General features: G+C 38.1%; 2 protein-coding genes across 11 annotated transcripts in view; one reads left to right on the top strand and one right to left on the bottom strand.

Annotated features, from left to right (window-relative positions):
- Nucleotides 1–13,455, top strand: part of pnut (septin 7-like protein pnut) — a 35,556-nt gene extending 22,101 nt beyond the window's left edge. For 5 of the 6 annotated variants that reach the window (XM_074101733.1, XM_074101732.1, XM_074101728.1 and 2 more), the window contains exons 2-12: nt 2,462–2,788; nt 3,646–3,805; nt 4,588–4,798; nt 5,156–5,411; nt 5,945–6,140; nt 6,486–6,654; nt 7,821–7,862; nt 8,931–9,009; nt 10,261–10,481; nt 11,107–11,147; nt 11,876–13,455. In XM_074101733.1, coding sequence (XP_073957834.1) covers nt 2,462–2,788; nt 3,646–3,805; nt 4,588–4,798; nt 5,156–5,411; nt 5,945–6,140; nt 6,486–6,654; nt 7,821–7,862; nt 8,931–9,009; nt 10,261–10,481; nt 11,107–11,147; nt 11,876–11,916 — 1,743 coding nt within the window. In that variant the 3' untranslated portion in view covers nt 11,917–13,455. The remainder of the gene's footprint in view (nt 1–2,461; nt 2,789–3,645; nt 3,806–4,587; nt 4,799–5,155; nt 5,412–5,944; nt 6,141–6,485; nt 6,655–7,820; nt 7,863–8,930; nt 9,010–10,260; nt 10,482–11,106; nt 11,148–11,875) is intronic. The other variant, XM_074101729.1, reaches the window with a different exon arrangement.
- A 282-nt stretch (nt 13,456–13,737) lies between these two features.
- Nucleotides 13,738–27,815, bottom strand: part of alpha-Catr (alpha-catenin related) — an 88,271-nt gene continuing 74,193 nt past the window's right edge. Inside the window, exons 6-16 of one of the 5 annotated variants that reach the window (XM_074101722.1) lie at nt 27,656–27,691; nt 26,273–26,302; nt 24,519–24,776; nt 23,797–23,971; nt 22,311–22,393; nt 21,950–22,228; nt 21,086–21,255; nt 20,679–20,832; nt 20,377–20,583; nt 20,186–20,245; nt 13,738–18,515 (exon numbers count right to left, since the gene is read on the bottom strand). In XM_074101722.1, the coding sequence (XP_073957823.1) occupies nt 18,381–18,515; nt 20,186–20,245; nt 20,377–20,583; nt 20,679–20,832; nt 21,086–21,255; nt 21,950–22,228; nt 22,311–22,393; nt 23,797–23,971; nt 24,519–24,776; nt 26,273–26,302; nt 27,656–27,691 (1,587 nt within the window). In that variant the 3' untranslated portion in view covers nt 13,738–18,380. The other 4 variants (XM_074101723.1, XM_074101727.1, XM_074101725.1 and 1 more) reach the window with 4 other exon arrangements.

The following is a 27,815-nucleotide window of genomic DNA, read 5'->3' as shown; positions in this document are numbered from 1 at the left end:
TATTTTTGTTTTCCTAAGCCTAATCCCTTGACCTAAACAACACACATAATATGTTGTTTAAGTCATGACCGTGTTGGTAAAAGCCCTCTTTTTGTGGAATTCAATTTCTTTTAGTAAGGCTATTAAGCTATATTTTGTTATTGTTATACCACTTGTTACAAAACAGAACACCACGTGTAACAAGAAACGTGTGTGCAGCTAAGTTATGTAATATCATTAAAGCATCTCTTTTAGTCTAAAATCCTTTATACATACCTACTACTTACCTATTAGATTTCGAACAGCACCGTTTTTTATGAAAAAATAAATATGCTCACCAAACTAACGTTGATGTTGCTGCATACTCGTAAATAAAGAAATCTGTTCAAAATTAAGTTTAATTAAAAAATATTTTTCACTTCTCATGCTCGTAAAGTTCGTGTTTATGCTGTATCTAGGCGACATAAAATGAAATGACTGCTTATGCTCTAGTGCATAAAATAAAATCTTCGTATAAGACCACGGTAATCAGGTGTCAACAGCCACAAACAAAAAAGTTTCTACATTTTTTTAAAATCATATTAAACTAAAAATCAATGAAATCAACCAAAATAAATCAATAAGATTAAAAAATTTGAATTATATAATAATGCATAAAAAAGGTACATGGAAAGTGAATAATTGTTTCTACTGTTGCTATTTAATTTCCTCGCAATCTAAGTGAAAAGCAGAGTGTAAAACTCGAGCATTAAACCCATTTTCCCCTCGACGTGTCTATCCACCCTCGCCGTACCAGCTCGGGTGGCTATATGAACGTCTTGGGTAAAGTGGCTCCTTTTATGCTCTTTTTGTACAATCTACTATTTCCATATCTGCACTGATCCTGTAGACAAAAAAAATAACACCAAGTAATTAATAGCAAAGACAATAGACTGCAAATAAGGTTGCTTATCTTTCTCTGCTCAAGGCTTTATAGTTACCGGTTTAAGTAAGTAGATGAATTTAATCTGGTACTTTCACAGATCTAGTAAACGAATTATATGTAAGCCTTTCACTGAATTGGGTTTAAATTTCTTTGTTAGAATATCGATTAAGTTATATTGTTTTTTTCAAGAAAACATAACCTTGACCAGTTTTTTTATGTAGGTACCTAATTCATCAACGTTATTTTGGTTACCATATTTTACTTTTTTTTTTCATTCGGTTACCTGATCGATGCGGGTCGATATCGAACAGATCCTATTAGGCTACTAGGGATTTATACTTCACTCGGGAAATACTTTTGCCCCTCCGATAGTGTAATTCCAGTAAGTGGGTTAACCTATAATAACGTTGACTTGACGCTGACGCACTAGAACGGTAACCTATTTCATATTCAGCCGGATTAGTTACCTTCTCAAGTGTTTATGTAGGTCACTTTAGGATCACGTACCCACATAAATCCATCGCGAGTGAGTAAGATGCATAAACTACGTCTTCCAGTTATTTTTTATGTAGCGCCTTATGTTAAGCCTGTGAATCGTTACCTTGATGCCAATGAGTCATTCGAGGCGGCCGGCTCAGAGCCGGCTAGACCGACTTTATGATATAGCTGTACTCACCAATGTAGTCATATACTTACATACTCAGCTGTAAGTGTGCGTATTACAGTATTACTAGTCTCGGTCGACATTCGAGAGTGAATTTATGACTTTCCGCCGCGGGAGTCTCGTTAGTCTTTTGCAGCCCTGTCCTTATGCGACATTATTGTACGAAATTTATATTACTTTCCATGTTTACTACCTTTATAACAGGATTATATAATGCTTTCTTATTTTCCTGGTTTTATTTGGTCTGCGGCTTCTTTTTACGCAGATTTCAATTAAGAGTCTCTGAAAGATATTAACATTGAAAAATTTGATTTTTAATATATGTTTTTATTCCGGACGGTAGTCTTTGTCGACTGTACTTGCATTGACAATCGACTTACATGTGAATACCGAATTTCAAGTCAATCCGACCCTTGGACGGGGGTTAACTTTGACTTCTAAGATTTACTTGGCAAATAAAATGAAAACCACTAAAAATTCATAAGGTCTACGTGTATTTTAGTTAAAATATTAAAAGTTGTCTCAGTCGTCGTTTGATTTTTTGACGCTGTTTACGAGCTATCAATGGCGGCAAGTGGCAACTTATTCCAAAGCTTGATGCACCGTTAAGTACATTGACCCAGATTAATTTGTTTAAATTGCCACTTTAACGAAGCTACGTTTATTAATTTACACCTCGCTTTATTTTATGGCTGTCATGTAACCTATACATTTGCCACTTGTCACGAATAACCACCTTTGTTGGCAATCGAACTGGCCGCTGGTCCAGTTTGCAAATAACGACAAACGGGGAAATGGGGGACTGTTTGCGTCCAATGGCTAGTTGCTTGCGTTCTCACCATGCTATTTCAAGAGATTTTAGATTAGTAACATGCTATTTTCTCTCGTTACAGTTACAAAGTAAACGCGAGCTGTTCTTTAAGTCGGAATCGGTGAGCGGCGGCGTGAGCACGGGCCCGCCGAGCACGGCGCCGCCCGCGCCGCCGCTCGCGCCCTCCGCGCTCAAGGAGTCGCTCGCCAAGCGCTCCGCCACGCTTCCCGACACCCACGAGAACCACCACGAGGCCAACGGCGCCGTGCCCACCGCCAAGCTGAGCAACAGCGCGTCGGTCGACTCCGCCAAGTCGGCCGCGCCGCCTGCTAACTCCGCGCCGCCCGTGCCCACCACAGCGCCCCCGGGCGCGCCGGCTCCACTCCGGAGTACAGAAAACATAATTAAGGTAACTACCATCTCGATGTACCTACAATTTGTCTCCAATTCTTCTGGAATGTTTTAGCAGATGGTAGGGTTCGTTTGTCTCCTACCGTAGTCAGTTCAAGTAGAAGTCATGCCCTTTTCAGGCTTTATTCTTTTTAGTGTTCTTTCTTATGTACGATTTTAATGTTAATAATTATTATGACGATCCCTAGAGGAGAACCATCCATGATTAATTAAATGTTGTTTTTATTCATATCATGACATTCTTACATTTTTTTTCTATATTATTATTATTCTTAAATATATTAGGTACCTTTGACGACTTCAATGTAAATCCTTGTAACTTGACTTTTATGTAGATTATATTATACTTTTAATGATAATTGTAGTATTATATTGATTGAATAAATAAACAAAAATAAAAACAAAAAAACGACAATCGGCTTGCACACTGCAAGTGTTAAGGTATGGTATAAAAAAAAGTACATTTATTGTTACTAATTCTACACACACGAACAATATTAAATAGTTGCGTGCGGCGAATAAAGGCATAGAGACTAGCACCTAGCGGCATTACTGCACTCATTAGATACGGAATTCAGTCAAAGGAATTCTAAAGGAACGATTTTGTTAAGTAAAATCAACTTAAATAAAATAGGTATAATTTAAGCATCATCATCTAGACGGCGCGCCACGCTGTTATTATCCTCCAATTACTAAATGATCTCCAAATACAACGTAACTTTGGTACTCATCTAATGATCTCATTATATCAAGTCCAAGATATCTTATTATATTGCCCGCACAGTAAGATTTTATACGAGACTATTATGAATTTATGACAACAATTCATTTTATTTTATTAAAATTTTCTTGCAGAAAACTGATCATCCTCCGGTCGCGCCAAAACCAGAACTACCTAAAATAGAAAAACCTAAAACCAAAGAACTAGATGGATATGTTGGATTTGCAAACTTACCAAATCAAGTTTACAGAAAGGCAGTCAAAAAGGGATTTGAATTCACATTGATGGTAGTAGGTAAGTTGAAAGAGGCATAAAATGAATTAACGAAAACACTCTTACGATGGCGTAGCATCAGCACTGTTTAACATGGTAATTGGCTTGAACAATGATAATAACAGCTTTACTACCCATAAGAAAGTCGGTCATTCCATTACGAAAATCGATCGAAAGCTTTCAATCAGATGCCGAGTTATTTAATGATTCATAATAACCGATTGAAAAATATCATAAGATATTTTTTTTGGTAATAATGGAATGAAATGATAATATACATAATATGATTTTTTACAATACAATACAGTACACTTACTCTTTATTGTACACCAGAAATAGTAAGCGAGTAGTGGAAAATAATTATTTTGTTATGGTACACAGTGTCCAAGAAGATTAAAGGTGCGGCCAAACCGCTGCTGAAAAAACGGTGACGGTACGGAATCGCAGTGACGCATCGTATGCGCAACGTTTTTTTTTGCATGCTTTCCACACCGCTCTTAAAATACGCTAACGGTGCGGAATCGTAGTGACGTGCCGTAAACGTCACGACTTTTATTCGGTAAAGACCTGAAGTTTACGACACGTCACTGCGATTCCGTGCCGTCACCGTTTTTTAAGCAGCTGTATGGTCGCACCTTAATGGTAGTTTATTTATAACCATGTAAAATACTGTGAAAAAATTACTGTGAAATTAGAAATAGAATAACCTGCAAGGATAATGGTGAAATACCTGGGAGACCGAGCTCCGCTCGGGCTAAAGCTCGGTAACCAGCGTTTTTATAAAAGCGTGCCTGTAATTCCAGGTGAGACTGGACTGGGCAAGTCAACCCTGATCAACTCGTTATTCTTGACGGAAGTGTACGACAAAGACAAGCATCCAGGGCCGTCGCTGCGCGTCAAAAAGACCGTCGGCGTCGAGACCAGCGTCGTGATCCTGAAAGAAAATGGCGTCAACCTCACGCTGACAATTGTCGACACGCCAGGGTTTGGTGATGCCGTTGACAACAGCAATTGGTATGTGGGTTATCATTACTTGACATCAAATACGAGTTTCTGTCACGCTATGTCCGTGCGTTAAATAGTATTTTCAGAGTAGCATACGATCCAGGTCATCCAGGCACTAGGTATCAAAGCGTAATCGTAATAACGATAACTGTTTCTTTATGGAATATTCTTATTATTTAAATTATATTTAATACACAGAATACAAAAAGAAAAATTCGTATCTAACATTTCTTAAATTCCAGCCACGTTCTAATCAATTGGAGTACAAGGCTATCGTCAGGATCCGCGAAATTTACTATGTGCATTATTTTTACGGTCATTATAATTATTATTTTTGTATAAAAAAGTACACGTGTGGTTTTTCAGCTGGCAACCAATAATAGACTTTGTCGAATCGAAATACGAGGAGTTCCTGAATGCGGAATCACGTGTGACACGTAAAGCGGCACCTCCTGACACGCGCGTCCACTGCTGCTTATACTTCATCGCGCCCAGCGGACATGGGTTGAAGCCACTCGATGTAGAGTTCATGCAGAGGCTCGGCGATAAAGTCAACATTATACCGGTTATCGCGAAAGCTGACACTATGACGCCCGAAGAATGCAAGGACTTCAAGGAACAGGTAAAGAAAAAGTTCTCACAGCGGTAAATGTCATGATTCGCGTGATGTGAGGTTTGGGCCATTATAGCTTAACTGTAAGTGAAAGTAACAGATATGTGAGCTGTTATTAAAAAAAAGGGGCTAAGATAAAAAATTACATGCTTGAATGGATGGGTATGGGTTTGACAACTTGGCCGCGTTTATTTTGAACCTCCCTTTTCTAATATGTGGTAGATTCGAAATCAATTTAGTAGGCTGCGTCATTTGTTTATTAACATTAAGAGGGGCTACTGTTACTGTATGATAATGATAAAACGCCACAAGCCACAAGGCTCTTGATAAATATTGCCAAAAGTGGAACTGTCGACGACTTGTTGATTTAGCAAATAGTTTTTTATGTAATGCTATTTCAGTAACACAGCACAATTATCAAAATAAAAAAATATATCAAAATAACAACCCTTCAAAGATCTAAAAAAATGTAATTGAAGGAAAGCCTGCATAATGTTGTGTCAAGTACATCAGTTAACTCAACGTTTTTATTATGTTTACAGATCATGAAAGAAATAGGTCAGCACAAGATCAAGATCTACGATTTCCCGGAGAGTTCGGGCGAGGAGGGCGAGGGCGCAGATGCGAGCAAGGCGCTGCGCGGGCGCGTGCCATTTGCCGTCGTCGGCGCCAACACCGTTATCGAGCAAGATGGCCGCCGCATCCGGGGGAGGAAGTACCCTTGGGGTATCGCTGAAGGTACTACCAACTTGCAATCAAAGCACGTTTAATTTTATCGTGATCCAAGGATCGATAGGCAATCCCAGTAATAGCTTCAGTAAATCAATTTAGATCATAAAAACTCTTACTCGATATTATCTACGGCGTGTTTTATAGCAAATTAATTCCACCACCGCTGTTGTGACGTTCCATGGAACTCGTCGAAGTAATTTTTATTGTACTTTTGTTACAAACTACTGTTATAGTTAAATCTTGGTGTTAAAATCGATTATCACACACATTTATTGGTGGGCTTACCATATTTTACTGTTGACGAGCCTTTAGAATACTTTTAAAGTGCCATAATTTTGTTTTTATTTGCAGTGGAAAATCTGGAACATTGCGATTTCCTAGCGCTCAGAAACATGGTGATCCGGACACACCTTCAGGACTTGAAGGACGTAACCAGCTCGGTTCACTATGAGAACTACCGCTGCCGTAAGCTCGCCGGCCTCTCACACGATGGCAAACCACACAGGATCAATTCCAACAAGTATGTGCCTGCCCTTTGTATGCTCACTTTGATCCCATTCTTATTGCAGTCTTTAATCATCATCACAGCGGTATCTTAGTGCAGTTATGAGGATTTAGTAAGCGGCACAGGTTGCAATGTCCTGATAATTAGCAAAGATCGTGATGGTGAAGCATTTTTCTTTCAAACTACTTTTGTTTAATGACTAATTCGGTTTCTTACTTGTATTTCTGAAGCTTCCAATCTTATCAGTAGTCATTTGTATTACATTTTTGGGATGTCTGTCTAATAAAATTATTATGAGAGGCATGGGTGACCTAACAACCTATATAGACAGGGTTGGTTTACTATTATTTTACTTATAAAACTGACTCGTTTTCTTACTGATACTGTAGTCACCGTTTATAAGGTGACCAGACTTATAACGTTCATTGCGTTGTAATATCTATAATGTTCGCGACTATATTGTTCCAACTAAAACAATTTGTCTGTCTTGTAACGGTGTTGTCATTGCTGCATGTCTGGTCACCTTCGACTGTGTTTGCACTATCGTTTTGCCGCAATTGTGTGCTAAATATTATAATTTCATTTAATTTTCCATCAAACTAGTTTAATGATAGTTACTTTATAACATTCTTTAATTCCGTGAATGTTTTGTGCTTGGGCATGCAGAAATGAAATTTCATTATTCATTAATGTCATCATGTCATGGATTATTTTACTAATATTTCATACAATGACTTTCTCTACTATATAATCATTATCCATCGAGTTATATTCTAAAATATCCATGAGTATATCATTATTCATACATAATAATTAACTATTGCGCCTTATCAGTGGCATTAATAACCCTAAACCTGTGTTGTTTCAAGGAGTCGTTTACGTGTGCTACACTTAACTGTACGTTATCACTTCTATGTTCCTTCCCGTTAAAAAAAGACATATTTTGATGAAATGTGCTTTTCGTGTTGCCTCATAGCTTCCACATATTTTTAGAGATACATTGAGTATGTTCTTGAGTTTGTATTAATTAAAGATCTTATGGATGCAAGAGTGCGATAAGTTTATAAAGATGATAGGAACATACATTTCGTCAAGGTGTTTTTAATGCCACTGCCATGCGTGTGTGTGTGTGCGAGCACAGCCACTCGTTGTAACTTAACTATGGTTGTGTTGGTGTTCAGTTTGTGCCCACAAGGACTGATGAACAGTTTCATGACCGTGTGGTAAGTCCCGTCGCACACGACCTACAGTATGTCTGTTTTAACACTCACCCATTCACTAATTTATCTGCCTCGAGGAGTATGTTTTGACAAACATTGATTCATATTGTTCTGAACTAATGTGCATCGCACCATTTTAAGTCATGATCATGATCGTGACCCACTTGGCGACCTTTTTCGCATTAAATGTATGTACTGCTGAGGGAGGACCTTCACAATGATGTTTATTGAGAAATGGTTCTCTTTTTAATCGCGGTTTTAATGGTTCGAGTTACATTTTTTTCATATTATTTCAATGTGAGAAGGGGACAAAGTGGATACGTTTATTCATTGATTGATTTGTTTTTTTATTGTTTTGTATATTTATTCATCAAGTTTGAATGCCTGACGCGCTTATTACATTCATAAAAATTACAAATCGAATTATTTTTTAAAGTAAATATGTTAAAATATCCCTTTAAAGGCAGCACGGCTTTACACAACTCTAATTAATTAGTTCACTGAATATTGGTCCGAATGCTGACTTGTAAATCTCTGTTTTGCTGTTAAAATGGGACACGAGGATTAGGAAGTCACAAATGGTCTGATTGGGGTTGTGGTGTTCTCACTATACTTTTGTATAAGATGCTTACTCACTTAAGCGCTCGGACGCACATAAATTTTGTATCACATAATCTAATTATCAAACATGCACTAGCCGCTGCGCTCACCGCGTAAGCCAATGTTTGCTAATTTTAGATTATCTGATGCAAAATTGATGTGCGTCAAACGCAATGCGTTAAACACATAACAACCGAGTGCTTTATCCCACAACATCAGCAAACAGTTTAGATTTTATTTTATTTTATTGTAGAATAGTACTGACATTATTCGCACTATACCTAAGTCTGTAGTAATTGCTTCCGAATTCCGGTTGCTTGTAGATGAATTGATGTGTGCATGTGATAACTCCCAGTTTTTATTGTGTACCATAGTTTATGTCGTATCAATATAAAAAGGGTATTGCAATAGTTAGTTATATAGTTTTATAACATGTGTGCATTTTTTAAATTTTGTATGAATTCTATTTAGGAATCCTTTGGCTCAAATGGAGGAAGAAAAGAGGGAGCATGATGTCAAGATGAAGAAAATGGAGAGTGAAATGGAACAGGTAACTTAAGCTTTACTAGTAACGGTCACCACGGTCGGTTATCACGGTCAGGTTTATGTAAAAAAAAAACTATAACTGGGATAATTTCTGATTGTCATTAGCGTGAAAATAAGTGGACATAGATGAAAATAAAATATAGAACGCCTATTTCTTTTAAACACTTTCTGATATTTATCCAAGAGGTGTAAGAACAGTTGATTTGGCACACGCAAGCTTTTTCACCACCACACACTGCCGTATCTGATTTGTCCAATAGAGATTGTTGTTTTCTTCGTAGTTTGCAAAATCTCAAGGCACTTGAGTTTTAGTTATTTTGATGAAAACCGGCACCGATCACCGTAACTCATAATATATTGAATCCGTGGTCGGTCGCCCTGATGTCAGAAGCTGGCCTTTTTTAGTACACTGGCATTCCCTAGGTTTAATGTTGGCGTTCAGGCGAATGAAGAGCGAACATGAGCTACTGGAACTTTGGTTCTCAACTTCATTTTTGAAAACCGCCAAAAGGCAAAAAATTATGCTCCCGCTTTTTTTAACTTTCCCCTGCTAGTTTGGGTCAAATCTTGAAAGCGGAATTATAGCCATTTGCAATGGTCGGAATAATTTTAGATTTGATATAAGTACATGTAAGTTGTATGAGATTGAAAGTACAGTTAACAAAATTGGCCAAGTGCGAGTCGGACTCGCGCACGAAGAGTTCCGTACCATGGTACCCCGTGATGGTACCATTATCTATACAACATTAGACATTAGCAAAGCCTTCTTAAATATATATTTATTTTAATTTAAATATTTATTTTGAAAGTGAAAATATAATATATAACTAAATATTCTGTGAATATTTCATGCGTCTACCTGTTGCCGTTGTTGTCGATTGAGCAAAAGACGGCAAAAAAAAAATCACGTTTGTTGTATGAGCGCCCCTCTTAAATATTTATTTTATTCTGTTTTTAGTATTTGTTGTTATAGCGGCAACAGAAATACATCATCTGTGAATATTACAACTGTTTAACTATCATGGTTCACAAGATACAGCCTGGTGACAGACAGACGGACAGTGAAGTTTTAGTAGTAGTGTCCCGTAGTATGGAAAAGGGTCCCTTTGGGTACGGAACCCTAAAGAGCACAGTGAGCAAAAAGCTTGTATTTTTTTAACACTAAGTATTTACTAAGGACCTAACGCGTCCTATTTTTTTCTAAGCGTTCTACTGCCACAGCACCTATCAGCTAGAGTAAACTCGTCGTTTTCAGGTGTTCGAGATGAAGGTTCGCGAGAAGCGCGCCAAGCTGAAAGAGTCTGAGGCGGAGCTGGCGCGGCGGCACGAAGCCACGCGGCGCGCGCTCGAGGCGCAGGCGCGCGAGCTGGAGGAGCGCCAGCGCGCGCTGCAGGCCGAGCGCGCCGCCTGGGAGCGCGACACTGGCCTCTCGCTCGATGACCTGCGACGCCGCTCGCTCGAGGCCAACAGCAAAGAGTGAGTATACACTTCGCTGCGCCGAGACAGAGCTAGGGCGGCCACACTGGGTTACGTGTGCGCTAGTAGGGGCGGTTTGTAAAATCAATTTCCCAGAGTCGTTCTTTCCTAGTTGCAAAATTTCCGTTCCCATTTTTTCCCGAATGCTTTTTTCCCCACTATGGTTTTTTACTAAAGCTTATTTTCATAGTAGCGTTTTTTTCCAAATACACGGAGCACTTTTGTGTAGTTTCGGCCCTTCGGGCCGATGCAATCTTAACATAACCTTAACCTATCTACTCGTATGTTTCTTGTCGATTAAAATTGGGAAGAAACGCGATTGTAAAAATAAAATTCAGTAAAAAAGCATATTGGAGAAAAAAGCATTCGGGAAAAAACCCGAATAGAAATTTTGCTACTAGGAAATAGGGATTCTGGTAAATTAATCTAACAAGCCTACAAAACAAGTTGTTAAAAAAAAACCTGTCTAAGAGAGGGAAATCAATGATATCAATGTGAAATCTAAAGTCAAATGAATAATTAGTTAACATAAGCTGAACAAGCTTATAACAGTTTTCTATTACCACCTGCCACGTTATTTTGTGATATTTTGCTTTTATTTACATTCTTGATTTATCTATTTCAGGACGGTCGACGGCAAGGATAAAAAGGACAAGAAAAAGAAAGGTTTGTTTTAAGTCTGCGTGTGTCGTCTCGCACCCACCGTACTGTCGCGTGACTAACCCGTGACGCCGACTAACCAACTGCGACGCCTCAGGTCGGTCGATACTTACCAATCATCTATTCGCGTTCTCACGTTGCGGTCGTCTTTTAATACAGTAATCGATCTAGCAATAGATCTCAACAGGCTTGTGTTTCTTTGAAAATTTCGAGTTACAGTCCTGTATTCCACACTTGTGTTTTACGAAGACTATTTTTCTAGCTTTTAGAAATCCAATCGAAATTGAATAAGAAATGTAAGTTTTAAATGTACTCAACTGCGTACCTGTCTACATTTAACAGGCAATAACATGGTGATTAGACTTTGTAAAAAATAGTCATTTGTAACAATTCTGGGATAATGTGCCATTTTCAGTGTTGTGACGGGTGTTGCTAACTATGCTAGACTTCAGCAAAATGCACGATTAAAACATGATGTATATTGCTTTATCACTTCGAAAAATCGTATGTTCTCACGTCTTTTTTCTTAACTTTCGATAATTTACTTCGAAAAACAATTGTGATTTAACTTTTTCTAATAATTATTTAATGTTTTTTTTCTTATATTTCGTTGTAAATATCGGTAAGTAACTATAATTTCACGTTTAGTTTTCTTTTACGTACTACTTGTTTTTATCGAAATTATTAATTCGTGAAATATATCACGAGAAATTTAAATACTGTGTAATTTTCAGATTGGTCTTTTAAGAGTGTCACCACCGGAATAGCTATTTAATATCGGTGACAATCCAATACGACGCACCACAACTAATATATGTGTTAAGAACTACTAGGTCTATGATTGTAGCATAATGGAACAACGATTTATTAAAGACTTCCTGCTGGATGTAACCCTTAATGTATCGGCTATATTGTAAGCTGAAACAGGTTTCTACACGAGATTACTTATTGTATGATGTACTTTATAAGTTTATTTCCATGACAAAGCATTTATCTAATAAGCGAGGCCTAATTTTGTACGATTTATGTTCTGAAAACAATTTTTAATACAGATTTTACAAGGTTATTTGATGTTTGGATTGGTTTTTTTAAAATTTTATATATCAGTGACGGATAGAGTTCAGCACAAACAATATTTTGACATTTTATGATTCGACATTATTAACGTCCACGAAGATGCCAAATAGCTTGTAATGGTCTGCTTTAGTCGACCGCGATCGTCTTTACTATATTGCATTTTATCGAGTACTCTATCGTGCTGTAGGTATTCATATTATAATAAATACAAATAAAAACATCGACGTAATTTTTCAGCTCAAAACCCTTAAACACTAGGCACTAAAAATCTATACTGATAAATGTAGCATAATAAACTTTACAAGTGCTAGCTACGAAGAGTTTTATTTTCTGTTATATTTGTAAGTAGAGATATTGCGTTCGTTAGACGTATTAAAAATTCGCATTAGGACACAATTCTAAATTTTAATGATTAATAAGATTAAATAATTTTTACTTCGTTATCCTTAAAAATCATACCTATTTAATTCAATTTTGGCTTTTTGGATGCAATTTGTGCCGCTGCTACGCGAGGCGAGGGGCGAGGGCGGGAATGGGCGGCGTTGGTAGCTCGCCGCATCGGTCTTGTGCTTAGTGATACGGGACATGCTCATAGTTCAGTTGTGACATAGACTCAATAGCTCTAGCTAGGTGTTAGCATTTCGAATATTTATAATGGAATGAAGTGAGGTTTGTTCACCAATAATAATATTTGATTACCGCGGACATTAATACACTTTGTATTTTTAATCACCACTCATATCGTTAAAATATATATAGGTTTAAATATATAAATAGTTCATTATGACACGATGTTCTTTTTTGTTGAACTGATTTGATAAATTTATAAACTTTCTATTTATTGTGATTATATTATTTAATGCATTGCATACTTGCATTTATTTATGTAAATATTTTTGTGTAGGCTTCACGCCACACGAGGCAGAAAATATAATATCGAGTTATTTTAACGAAGTGAAAGCAAGTAACTTGTTAAATATGCATAATCGTTAATCAGTATGCCATGGTTAAATTATATTTAATTCCTGTAACACAGTATTGACTTCCGCATTAAGTAAGAAGTTTAGCAGTAAGATTATGCTTAATTTTGTATTTTGTGTAGGGTCGCGGCCCACTTTACCATACTGATGATTTGCTTAGTCATAACGATGGATATGTGATGCGTGTCGGGGGAGGTTAAGACGGTGTAATATATTGTACCTTTGAATAAATATAAATAAATACGTAATATATAGGAGTAACTGTTTTATTTATACTTATTTATTAAGGAATTAAGTATCAAAATTCTCTCAATACGAGTAGGCAGCTTCAGATAAAATTAAATATAATAAAGGTTGAACACGCCAAAACTTGGGCACACAAAATTCATAAATAATAATTATAACAATAAATAAAATATTTACACGCAGCTCTCCATATTTAATATCAAATTTAATAAACCTTTCAACCTTTGAACCTTTAAGCTTTGTCAGTAATTCCTCGAAGTAAAGGATAAAATGGGATATTAAGGAAAAGAAGGTGAGAGTGAAATTCGTTGTATTCGTATGAATTTCTTTTTAATTAGTGATTTATTAGATCACGTACACAGTGTTATACATTCCTCGATCACATCAAAATACATTCCATAAATTCACGAACCTCAAAATATTCTGTTATGTAAACAACTTGACTACATCTAGTATATTATAATTAATATTTTGGCAGCACTATGGAAAATATACTTCTAATTATTTTAATGAAATGCAACTTCAAATATATAACAATCACAACAGTTTTCATGACAATAGGTTCAATCTTTATTTATACACATAATAAAGTTACATCAAATTTATTTCAAAAAATCCGACGACACATGATACAACTAAAATCTTTTTACTGTACAACATTACTTTATCGGGGTTTTACTCCTTCAGGGTTACGATCATTTATACATTAAATGTAAGAGAATTACGAAATATGTCTATCATTAGAAAGGTACTTTGCACCTCATAAATTATAGCATTTTGCATTTATTTATTAGGCTAAACATTCATTAAACTAAGTAACTACTACACTTTGGTTCATTTATGTTCCGACTTGGGACTCACGCCTAGGATTAGACACAACAAGATGAATACCACAGAAACTTATTAAATTTAATAAGTATCCAAATAGGTCATGAAGACCTCAAGGAGTGTTCGTCTTACGTTGACTCAAGCAGCCGCTACTATAAATAAATCTCAAATGAATGTTTGTTGTATTATTTTTAAGCAAATGGTAACAAATATAATGTCATGAATTAAATGGGAATCCATCGCACATTTTCAACCCCAAACTATTCCTTTTCTAAATTTAACTACAAGTTACTATTATTGGTGTTCTTGTAATGTCCCTTTATTTAACAACTACCATATTGAAAATTATACAGGACGTTGCACTAAATCTCAAGTATCTTGTAATATCACAAATCATTGATATCTCTAACAACTATACACTAACCAATATTACATTATGTGATGGAAGTCAATTTATTGTAACGAGGCGAATTCTTTGATGTGACGAGTTGCGGCTAGCCGAGTGGCCGCGTGCGCTGACATTGCTTCGCGTTGCATTAAGTAGTACTACACTACGTAAGGAGGCACAATGGCACGTGTATCGCACTATGATCTATTCCCCTGATAGCCTATTGTACAAATATAACATTTTAAATTTAAATACGTACTTGATTTAGTTGCAATGCATTGAAACTTGGATTATCAATTTTTCTGAAAAGATACAATGTATACTGAGGAATAGACCTTACCTATTTTATTTTAATATTATTTAAGCAGTAACCACCATTATTTTGTTGTTATTTGTTTAGTAACTACCATAATAATTTAAAAGTAACTTAGGTGGGAGAAAGAATGTAAAAAGTAAATATCTTTTCAGCCATAAGGGAAACTGCTGGTCAACTATCACATAGTTAAAAATGTTTTATTGTTCAAAATTTAATGGTTTTAGGATGTGGATTATATTGTGTTATCCGAAAACCTGCCATGTAGAAAGCATTTTGATATACTATACACTTCCAATATTCAGTGTGATTTCGTTTAAGCTAATAATGTTTCATAAGAATTCCATACCTAAGCAAATAGTCACTTACGCCAAATACCGATCTGGTAATTGTAGATTTTCTTCAAAGACTTATGCCGTTTGATCGGAACAATCTTCTATGGGTTCTTCGGTGTTATGGATATTAACTAATGCTTATTTTGTCGCTAGCTGAATTAACTATGTGAACTAGGTTGTCGAGCCCGCAGCCCGTTGTGAGTCTCATTGCACTTAACTGCACCTTGAGTATTTTTTTGGCACAACAAACGTTTGAATCGCAATAACTACTTGTAGCTTTCTAATTTCAATTACATAGCTTAGACACAGCAAACCTATCGCCGAGAATTTGCTTAAAAATTTACTGTTCTCTTCTAATAAATTGATATTTTAAAGCTAACGCGTTTCATACGTTAGTTTCGACATTGAACCTGCACTCAAGGTACCGGTAAGATACTGAGCATCTAAAGCCATGCGGGTGAATCAAACAATAAATGTACTTTAACGCGATCGACCGTCCCTCGCAACAGTCAGTGCAACCTCGCCTTATTCTAATCTTTGAATCTAAAAGGTTAGGTGGCCACAAGTTCGATTCACAACTCTTTCATTATAAAGCTTTGTCAAGCTCTTTACATTAAGTCGAATATTGTTAGCGAATTACTAGCCTAATTTCTCGAGAGCTTTACCTTAACAAGGAATCTAAGTAATTCATAACAGTAAAATTATTTTTGAAGGCAATAAGATGAAGAATAGTCATCATAGTATTAAGTATAACAATATAAATAGGTACCTACCATATATATTATAATTACAAATTATAGAAAGCCGACATCATTCACGTAGAGTTAAGAGTAAATCCTAAAAGTAGGTGTATGAAACATGCGAAGTGTTATATAGACCACGGACAAAGAGCGCGCGCGCACAGGCCGCGGCGCCGGCCGGAAGCGCAAGAACACTACTGAGCCCCACGACAGTAATTGACAGCTGGCAAGATTACAAAACGTGATATTATGATAAAAAGTCAACATTGACACCTACCCTAAACTAGTTTCGAAACATAGGCCGATAATCGTGCACTATATAACAATGGCTCATCATAAAATATACATACATTTATTGTAAGCAGAGATAGCAGCACCTACTACAGGAAATAACCTCGATCAGCACTTACTGTATGTACATATGCATTTTCAATTCAATCACCTGACGGTTAGGCACGAACGATTGCAATCTAACAACAGCCCTACTTAAACACTAAATAACGACCCCGTCGTTTGTTCGCGATAACGATCGATAAAAACCTAAATAGTTTGATATGTTGATTATTGCCGTAATGATCAGTATTTAGCGACGATGCAGTCGATGCAGATATGGTGTAGCGATGGGGCAGCAGGCAGCGGGCAGCGGGCGGGCAGAGCCGCAGCATGCAGCACTGCGCTGCCGCCTGCCGCGCGCGCCGGTCTATATAACACTGGGCGTTTCGCGGCGACTGGGTGCTGCCAACGCAGCCACCAGAGTCAAGTTCCTTTATCTTATAACTTAACATCCCCCCCGTCAGAAAGATGAAGTACGACATTTACGATTATCACGTACACACATGCAACACACATCTATTTGTTCCGCTTTACAATCATGCAAAGTTCGCTGTCGCTGACCGGGCGACTTCAGAATTGAAGACATCAATCGAACTAATGTACCTACGTATTTACACGATCTCGTTGAAAGTGACACGTCTAGTAATGCGAAAACATCGAATGCAAGAGTGACGCGGTGTCGGTCTGAAGTAGAATGTACATACTCGATACATGTGATGTTAAGAATATTTATGAGCGCGTCTGATGCCAAATTAACCAAGGAAGCATTACGTGCAGAAAGAAAATAATGTGCAACAGGACCACGGAAGGTGCAGAAGGGTGCAAGAAGGAAATAGCTTAAAGATAAACAATACTCTGGGTTGAAAGTCAACATAGATACATAGATTAATGACAAGTAGATAAAGGTAGAAAGGTACTTAAGTAAATAGGTACGCTTAAGAAAATGAAACTTAAAGGAATAGGAAATATATTTTGTACTTAATTCTGTTTTATTGTTTACGTTCGTATAATGTAACTAGTAAGTGTAACATTATGTTTGTGTAGTTAACAAGTATTTTATTGTACGATTTCATTCTTCTCTCACATCTCGATCACAAATTAGTAATAAAGATAAAATTCGTAACGACTGTAACAACTGTTTGTAATGTAGGTTTCATCTTAAACGAAGATTCCCTAGTCTACTAATACAGTAAGAAGTTGCTGCAGAACACAATACTTAGTAGATTATTATTTTTGCACAGCCAAATGCATTGCGACCGCTCGCTCGCTAATTACTTTTCGCTATGAACTAGTTTATCTAGAAGAGTTGAGACTCCTGCGTCCGCGGTAAGGGCGCTTGTGTGTCGCAAGTGATCAGCCAAAACTTACTTCGTAATTACTTTAACATTATCGTACTGTCCATCTTACAAGAGATGCTGCCATCCATCGAATAGCCGCAATATCAGTCGGTATTGCCTGCCATTGAATGATGAAAGCGTTTTAAGTCGGAATGTAAAATCATATGCATTTACGGCTACGGTACGTCGAGAGTAGACATGAATGCATGTGGTTCTCCAGGATAAGAACTATATTGAAGATGCATCTTTCTGTTTAAATATTTCGTTGTACGACTAGGTAAACGCTCATTGAAACTTTCGATCAAAACGTTTCATAAAATGATGATTTTAATCTATTTAGTTAATTTCAAAGATATCGTAGAATACTTTACTAGAATAGATTAGAAAAAGGATCTAGCGAAAATCTACGAACACTATAATAGATAATTAACTTTTCTTGTCTGATTTATTTAAGTCGTATAATGATTTCGTCAGCAGTAACATAACTTACCGTCATCGGAATCTACTACTTCGGTGCTGAAAGCGATGCATCCGCAAGAGAGTATTATCCAGCCGACATTAGGCGACGAGTCGTTTTAGAGACGTTGAAGTCTTTAAAACAAGAGGAAGCTGACCCTGGTCCGGCGCGCGTCGCCCTTGCCGCGCCGGCCCATGCCGTACTGTCACATGGCCGTGTCGGAGGAGCTCCCCCCGGGCTTGGCGTCGCCGCCGCCGCCGCCCGACGGGTCCTCGTCGCGCGCCGCACCGCGCCCCGCCACCGCCCCGCCCGCCGACAGACCCGTGAAGTCCAATTTGTACTGCATTAGGTACACATGGAAAGACGTTAGCACACATAGAGGAAAGCTTGCCGTCTTAAACCTCGACTCGCTTACGGCATTCCAAAACTACCTATAGCGCAATTTTTGTTGTTGCACGTTGCTTAAATTACTTAATGTAATAGAACTTGCTTAATGATTTCTTAGTCTTATAAAAACGTTCGGAAATATGGAAATGACACAGGCGAGTCCAGGGTTCGACCTGTATCTATCGCCTCTACGGCAGATACACATCGAGGTGATACGAAACATCATGCACGCGAAATAATTTTGTTTATGCAAAGCAAATTTTTTATCATTCACATTTTAAAATTAATTTCGAATTCATGTATATTTCGATAAAAAAAATTGGGAAGTATTAATTAGTATCATCATAGACATTATAAGTATTAAAAAAGGCAAAATACAGGGTTTATTATTTATATTGTAACACCATTATTCTAGCAGATGTAAAAATTCACTTTATAAACTTTAAGGCGCAAATATAATACCACACAGATACTATACTAAGTATAAGTAATTATCATTGCAACATCACACCAACAACATTCAAATACTTATTAGCTATTTAGATAACCTACGCCACCAAACAAGTCTACGCTAAATTTCAAAAGATCACAATGTTATTAATGTGTTAGGAGTTTGAAGTAGGTTTCGTTAATTTAATATCAATCGAAGATGTTACGGGTTAACCTTCAGATTTCACACAATGTACCTACATTAACCATTTAATACGCTATTTTCACTCTTAAATGTGGATGCTTTTCGTAAATTTGGCTTCCAATGCATAGGGACTCTCTCAGGCATACACAGGGAATACTGAAAACGGAAAATAACCAACATAAAAAGGTCAACAAAATATAAAAAAAGTTTTTAAAATATCATGTCTGTCGAAAGAGTTAGTCATGTTGAGACGGGGACACTAAAAAAAAAGGTAAAAAGAAGTACAAATTTAATTAAGATCGAGTTCATTTAAATTTGGCTGTCAAGTTCAAAATTGCCCTTTTTATTAAATTCTAGCTTCTAGCATTTGTGATATATTATCATCTGTTCACTATACGCTGGCGATGAACATTTTGCCACAGATCACAATTTGATTAGCGAATAGTTGTACCTCTATAACGGCAACGAAATATCACTAATGTAGACTTAAGATGTATGGGCATGATAACACAGACATGCTTCGGTACACTACGCAACAATAACACACAGATACATGGATACGGGATGTGTTGGATGAGAGTGCATTCGAGACAGACCGAGTCGTCCCTGTTATTCGCTGAGGTTTTGTTAATCGCTTTGTCCAGCGGTATAAGACCCTGGAGTGTAGGTACGGAACCACCCGGTGCATGGCGATTGGAAAACAGAAATTAAAACAAATAAAACATACGTTAAACTTCAAATAATAATGGGATAATTGAACTTTCAAAATGTTCTATTGAATTAACTATTGAAATCTAGTATCTAATTAACTAAAAAGATTTATTCTTGTTGCCAATATAAGTGATATAATTAAAAATAAAATGGAAATTATCAATTTAGAGCAGCTATGTGGCTACCAAGAATAAATCTTGAAACTGAGATCACACTGTTTCACCCGGTTCCCGATTTCTAACAGTCACGAATGAAGTAGAATCTTTAAAGTACTTAACAGGTGCAACACTCTGGTGCCTTTTAACCACTCCCACACTCGACGCCCACGGCAAAGGTACCTAAGGAACATTACGTTCCAATGCACTAAAGTCTTAATTTTGCCTAGAAAATTCACGATACTTTCAAAAAGTGCGTCGTGTTGCTCGAGAATAGTAAATATGTCACATGTGATAGAGAAAAGAGTAGTCACCTTGTTCGCGCAGTCGAAGCACGTGGTGACGACTTTACTTATAACGTTCATGAGGTGTTTTGTTTCCTGGATGACGTTGTCTACTTTGCTGAAGGTGGCTGCGCGGCCCACCGTTGGCTCTTTCACCGTAAATTGGAGTTGTTGCACGTAAGTTGGTACTCTATCTAGTTGCTCTAACAATTCTTTTTTCGTCGTTCCTGCTGGTACCTGGAATTTAAAGATGAACGGGTCCTACATTGTATCATAATAGAGACGGACATTGATTTGATACGCATAACAAAGAAAAAATTAAGCTTTCCTACCTGATAAGAAAATTGTCGCACTATTTTATACAGTCTATTCGCTTCTTCGGCAAAATACTCCGCTTGCGTGAAGAGGTCTTGCGTAGTGTTTAGACGGCCCTCGCCCTTCGTAAACTGATACATAGCGAAGGCCATGGAAGACATATTTTTTGCCCTGAAATTAATTTATATATAATACATTATATAACGTGGAAAAGAAACATCGTAGGACTATATAATCTCAATACCAAATGTTAAGAAGAAATCTTCAATTATGTCCCTGAATGAGCGACTTGCTAGAGAAGGCAGCCCTTAGACGGAGCACATGGGGCCATTGAAGTCAAGAGTTTATGATCTTGTAACCCACATAACCCCGAAAGCGATGATTAGAATTGTGCATATAACTTAGAATAGTCAGAAATGAATACCTTTTCACGATATCGTTGTTTTCATCGGCAGCTGCTCCCTGCCACTTGTCAGTCTCGGCGTCCATCTCCGACGACATCATTTTCATCTCCAGCCCTGACTTAGCTATTTTTGCTTGCTCCTCGGAGTCTAGTTTAACTGCTTTCAACGGTTTACTAGTCGTTCCATGTTTCTGGATTGAAGTAAAACTAACGTTAGAGCCTGAAGACGAGTGAGCGTTAGGTAACACGTTCTTGTCTCAACTTATGTGGGTTGCTGAGCAACGCTAACGTGTGAAATCTATTACCTACCATACACGAGTCGAGTGATTAGGTACTGAGCGTTACAAAATGTTAAATGTTTGAAGTCTCCGTTCTTTAGTTTATCAAAATTTGCTTATTTTGTGTAGGTAGTGTCATTGCAGTGTTAAATGTCGGTATGGAGTATATTTTTATAGGTATATCAAACAAAAATTTAAAAAATCTACACATTTAGGTAAACGTACCTGTGACCTGAGAGGTAGATACTAGTATGGGTGCCTGTGCAAAGATGGCGTCTGCTAAATTTTGAAGGTAATATTTTTTATCAGGTGTCTTAAATTGTATTCGGAATATTTCAGCCGATCATTGGGTCGGTTTAACTGAATACAAATGTATTTTTTTTTATTATGGTTGCACCAAAAATTCAGATAAAAACTTTGACATAGGTGTTTACTATCTGCTGGAATATTTCGGAGTAATTTTCAGACAAATTGTATATACGCGCTGTTGACTGCGCTACCGGACATAGCGCAGGCGACAGGTGGTTAAAAAAATGTCCCCTGATCACGATCCTCAATAATCTCAAGGGCCGACTAGAGAAGCCGTGCAAAGTGTCAGCGGTCTCACCCCGGGCCTGGGCAGGCTGCTGTACTGCTGCTTGTCGGGACGGTCGTCGGTGAGGTCGAGAAGCTCGCGCGCCAATCGCGCCGCGTCGGTAAGCAGCCACGCCCACATGTCCACGAACACGTCCAGGTTCTCGCGCGCCGCCACGCTTCCCGGGTGCGCGGCCAGCGTCCGCGCCGCCGTCACCACTTGAGGACCGTATATCCTCAGGTTGATCTCGGCGAACTTCGCGCTCACCTGTAGCGTCTCCGACATCGCTATGTGCCTGAGCAATTTGCATACCTGAAAATTCAAAGGTGTACGACATTCATCTCTAGCATAACTAGTCATACCTAATGCATCAAATATGATCTTAGAAAACCACCTCTATTATGTGATCTAATTGTTCGTGGAGCCGGCTGGCTATATTATGCAGTCTCTCAGATTCTCTCTCACCACAGGAACTAGCTGAAATTAGAAACAACGAGCTTTAAGTACGATTAGGTCGGTATATTAATTGAACAAAATGCTGTTTAGCATGTTAATTGTTTACGAGGCTTCTGGCGGAAATAAACAGTGTAAAAACCAGCTTGGCGTAACTAGGACAAGTTCAGTAGCGTAAAGACGAATAGTCAATGGGTTTCAACGTGAGTGAGCCCTTTGTGCGAATGTCCGTTTCTAGTGTTTGCAGAGCTCTCGTCAAAAGCGCAACGTATGGAGCCGTTTAATGCAATCTCGTTGTTTTGTTCGCTGTTTCATCCGATTTGCTGATTGAATGCTTGGCAAGCGGATAGAAAAAAATGCCAATTTCGTTTTGATGTTCGGTGTCAGCCGAAATACCGACAACAATTATTTATCGCGGGTTTGCTAAGCTGCATCAGTCACTCTAGGCATCATGGATGGAAGATAATTACTGCAATTGATTTCTGTGATATGTAGGTAACTACGGAGAGTAAATGAATGAAATATTTTTTTCACACCTCTCCTTCAGAAAAGTAACTTTTCCTCCCTGACGAGAGGGAGCAAAGAGCAACTTTTCTGTTCAAGGCTCTTCTAAGTGTTTTATTGCAAATGCCATTTTTCGAAGTTGATAACTGTAAAGCCACGCCATTTTCTATGCTGGTTGTTCTTTAATAATATTTAGATTTTTTTTTGTCAAGTTTCTTAATGCTCGATGTGAAAAATTGTATGAGCCACTCGGGTGCAAAATTATTTTCATCTTGGGCGTTAACACTTGAATCCGGGCATTACGCTCAAGATTCTACTTTAGAATCCCTCGCTACGTTAAGGATTCTATTGCAGAATCCTTCGCTACATTCTGGATTCAATGTACGCCCTCGCCGTAAATACAATATTTTGCTCCCTTGTGACACAAATAACTATTGCTACGCTCAAGAGAATGAATGTGTCTGTGTCATATCTACCTCAATCGATTTAGGTAGGTATAATTAAAACAGCTTAGTGCCCTGCCCATCTTGAAATAACTGATTTATAATCATCGTAAAGTACTACAGTTCGCTAAACTTTAGATGGTGAAGTAGAGCCAGTCCGAGGGTAGAGCGACTGAAGTGGCCGTTCTAGGTGGCAGCTAGCAAGCAAAATCTTGCTCAATTTTGATGGTGGATTTTGAAAGAAGACGCGCTGCTTTGGGTACAAATCACCAATGACATCCTCGCTCTATCCCGGTCAAAGGCTAGGCGCCGGTCAAGGTAAGCCATGAGCCGGGACGTGCATTCAGGATAGGAAGCGCTAGTGCTGCCTACCCTGCTGTGGTGTTCTGGCGCTGGTGCAGGCGCAAACCAGCAGCTGCCTATCCTGAAATTGGCCCACTGCATGCCAATGGCTAGGAGTGAATATGGTGTGACGGTCACCTATGTGTGCAAGGTCGGAGGCGAGGCGCCTCGCGTCGTCGGCGAGCGGCGCGAGGTCCCGGGCCTGGTCGCGCGCCGCCTCCACCAACGCGCGCTCCAACTCGGCCGCCGCGCTGGTCGCGCCTGTACTCGCGCTTTCCAGCGCCGCGCCGCTGCCCATCGCGCCTTGCTCCTCCTGGGTTAGCATCCTCATTGAATGATCAAAAAAATGACGATCAAAGAAAACTGCTACGCAACTGCTATTTCATCGCAACAATTTTATTTGGATCTTGTAAAAAGTTTGTGTCAAAGTCAAAGTCAAAATATCTTTATTCAATTTAGGCTATAACAAGCACTGTCCTGTGCTGATAGGTAGGTAAGCCTCTATATTAGTGGGTATACAATACATAGCTTAGATGGATATGGATTGTTACTGAATAACTGAAAAAATGTGACATAGAAGCACATGTTCAATTCAAATCGGGCACGCATACTACATAGGTAAGTAATTTTATAGCAGTTAACGGCATATCCGTAGGACGTCCACTGTTCGACATAGACCTCCCCCATAGACTTCCAGTTGCTTAGTTATTGGTCTAGTAGGTACTACTGTTGATTTTTATATTTGACTTGAATTTGACTTTTGTACGGAAGTAGGTATAAATTATTTTCTGCTTTTTCTTGTTCACCGATCAGCTATAATATTAAATAAGCCTTAGAAAAAACATGCTACAAAGATTCACCATGGACACGGCTACAGCGACAAGCCTTTCCAGCTCGTACGCTATCCGCTCGGCGAGCGCGAGTATCCGCTGGCGGTGGTCGTGCGACGTGTAGGCCGAGTCGGTGAAGTCGTGCGTGCGCTCAACCAAGGCTCGGAGGGTCGAAGCCAGGGCTCTCCGGCGCGGAGCGTCCGCGCCCCCGCGCGCCCGCGCCGCCCGGACTTGCGACGTCAGGCCCCGCAGCGAGCCTAACGCCGTCCCAGCTTCCCATTGCGCTGCCTACAGCACCAGGTCATAAAAATGATTTTAGTTAAGTTTCACGTTTTGTTGTAACTTCGATAGTGACTAAATACCAACTTACCCTATGCAATAGGGTTACCTGTGCCATTACAGATAAGAATTCGAAATTGCAAACGCGCATGATAACTCGCTAGTACTTAATTGTTGTAGTCAGCTTTGTTCACACTTAGCGAAAGCACTAAAGTTAAATGTATGATGTACGAGTATTTCAGAATACCATCTTAATAGCACAGACAGAGATATGATGTGCATCGTAGATACAACCAGACGATATAACTAGCTAATAATAAATAGGTTAATATGACGTAAATGTGACGTAAACCCATGTGCGGCAGGTTGAACAACGTCAACTTTTATACTGTCTCTATCTTATCTCTAGGTACGATGCGCTAACTCTGCGTGGGCGTAACTACTGGGTATACTTATGGGTGAAGACCAAAAAGTAGCAAACAGTTAAAGCTGCGTTAGCAGGTAGTTATAATTTCCATTAACTTTTTCCACTGTGACACGAAAATTGAAAAAAAAAATCTAATTTTTTTCAAAATAAATTATCCATACAAATGTATGATAAATTTTCGTGTCACAATGGAAAAAGTTAATGGAAATTAAAACTACCTGCTAACGCAGCTTTAACGGTGTGCAACTTTTTGGTCTTCACCCTTATCTCGTGGACAATTTTTGTTAATTTTCAGTAAAATAAACAGGAACCTTTGAACACTTAAGTTAAATTGAGTAAATTGTTTAGTATGATTCTGAGAAACTGAATTTACGTAAACGGTGCTCCTATCTTTCATGAATGTAACTTAACGGATAGTCACTGAGAGATGATTTCTTAATGTGTACAATGTAGGTATAGCATCATTAAGATATAAAATAGATACTTATGTGATAAAGTACGTTTTAAGATTTGTACAGAAAAGTTTTGAACATGTTGAAGTGAGTATTTTACTACAGTTGCTGTGTGTGTAGGTACATACTAGCAGAATAGAAGCATTACAATGTTATTTAATATAGTAGCATAAGGGGAAAAATATCCGTCGGGGACCCAAAAGAGAAGCCAATGTCGAAGCTACGGGTTATGCAATAACTAACACTGCTGACCTAGTTATTAAAAGTGGCAGGAAGCTAAACTATGCCTTGATCCCAAGATAGGAGTATGAACTTGAATGCCTCTGTGAGATTATTGTTTTGCTCCCTGCTTGTATGTGCTATGTATACCTACTAATAACAAATCGTATACAAATAAAGTGCAATCAGTAAGGCGTTTAGCTGAAAATACTTACGTTAAAGGAGGCGATTGCGAATAAAAGATTCAAAAAGTCCTCAGATTCGACAAAATGTGAAAGCGAGTTAATAAATGCATGTGAAACACGTTCATAAAATATAAGCATAATATACAATAGGTACTCTACGTCTAAATATAAAATAGCGAGAGAATTTTGAAGGCACTCGTCTACCTACGTGGCTGTTTATACCTGTTCACGACTATCCGAAAATGGTTGCAACTACAAGAAAAGAAATAAAATTGTGTTTATGCACAGAAAGTTATGACCTATATGATATGAGATAGAAATAGTCCATGTGTGCTGAAGGGTAAAAACAGCATTCATTAGATTAATTAATAATTTGGTACAAAACACCTCGCACTTACCTACAAATATCCTAGTGAATTGGAATGTAGAATGGATGGGGGCTTAAAGATGTATACTGCATTAGGAGCCACGTGGGCGGACGTACCTAACGGATAAATTCATAAAGGCGAAACCTCACGATCTCAGAAAGGTAATTTGTTATGCAATGGGATCGTGTCTAGTAAGTCAGTCTATTAGGTAAGATTGCGGTTTAAAATATACCCCTTGTATTATCTAGTGACCGGGAGCGGTATTAATGTACAGAAGCAAAGCTTAGTCGTGGTCGGAGCGTGCTGGGCTGCCCATCGTGATAGCGTGTGATCCTTATCGTACATTAGCCGCAACCGCTTGCTGGCAGGACAGCTATTTATCGATAATATATTTTTAAACGTATCTGTTTTTTTATCCATTTTAATATAAGAGTCAATTCTCAATAATGGTTGTTATTCTAAAAACGACACAATGCATATATTTTGTACGTTAAAACTATTGTGCAAACTATATTATACTCTTTCCAAAACCGCTTACAAAACTAAATTATTTGTAATTACGTACCTAGTTAATAAGTTAGTTTCTTAAATAATTTAATTATTTAAAAGTATTAGAAGCGGTAGCCTTAGAGAAATCCTGAAATAACTATAACAATGGCACATGCAGAATGAAGAAGGTATTAGCGGTCTTTATCGATAAACAAAGTGCACCGCATACGTGTGCCATGGCCGCCCAGTAGAGCGGTATACCGGTATACTTCCGGTTTTTGTGTCACGGCAGCCTCTTGAGCGTCTTACATCTCTATGCATTGTACTGTACAATGTACAACGTATACGCGTATGGTTTACACAGAACAGAAGTGCGGAGAATCGCGGGATGTCACCTTTTCAAGAAAGAGAAATTCATGAAATCTATGAAGAAATATCAGCCTTCAGTACTACTTACACTACAGTCTATCAAGAATCACATTTTGAAAAGTGAAACATAATTTAAGCGGAATGGGTTGAGAAAAAAATCTTGATTGGCAATTCTATTGTAAAAATTGAACAGATTAATTACTTATATTTACTTAAGTATGAAACGTTTCAGGAATTATAACGAGTCGGTAGGTAATTAACAAGAAAGTACATAAATGGGTAGAGTTTGAGTTGAATATTTGCGTCGTGTCTGTTTAATCTTATTTACCTATAATAAAAAGCGTTAAAAAATGTGGAGCTCTTTATCCATTTGCATTACCTGCGGATTTTCCTTTTTGGACGTATTCAAGGCCCACTATCCATTTGTGGAGCGGGGCAAAAAGATATTAGTTGCTTTTAAACAGACATCCCCGCACATTTTGTAATGGTAATATTGTCATGCACTTAATTAAGAAATAGTAATAAATTGTAATGTAGGT

Source organism: Choristoneura fumiferana, chromosome 18 (assembly GCF_025370935.1).
Source record: "Choristoneura fumiferana chromosome 18, NRCan_CFum_1, whole genome shotgun sequence".
Taxonomy (NCBI): domain Eukaryota; kingdom Metazoa; phylum Arthropoda; class Insecta; order Lepidoptera; family Tortricidae; genus Choristoneura; species Choristoneura fumiferana.
Note: the sequence above shows the minus strand (reverse complement) of the source record. Positions and strands in the feature narration are given on the sequence as shown.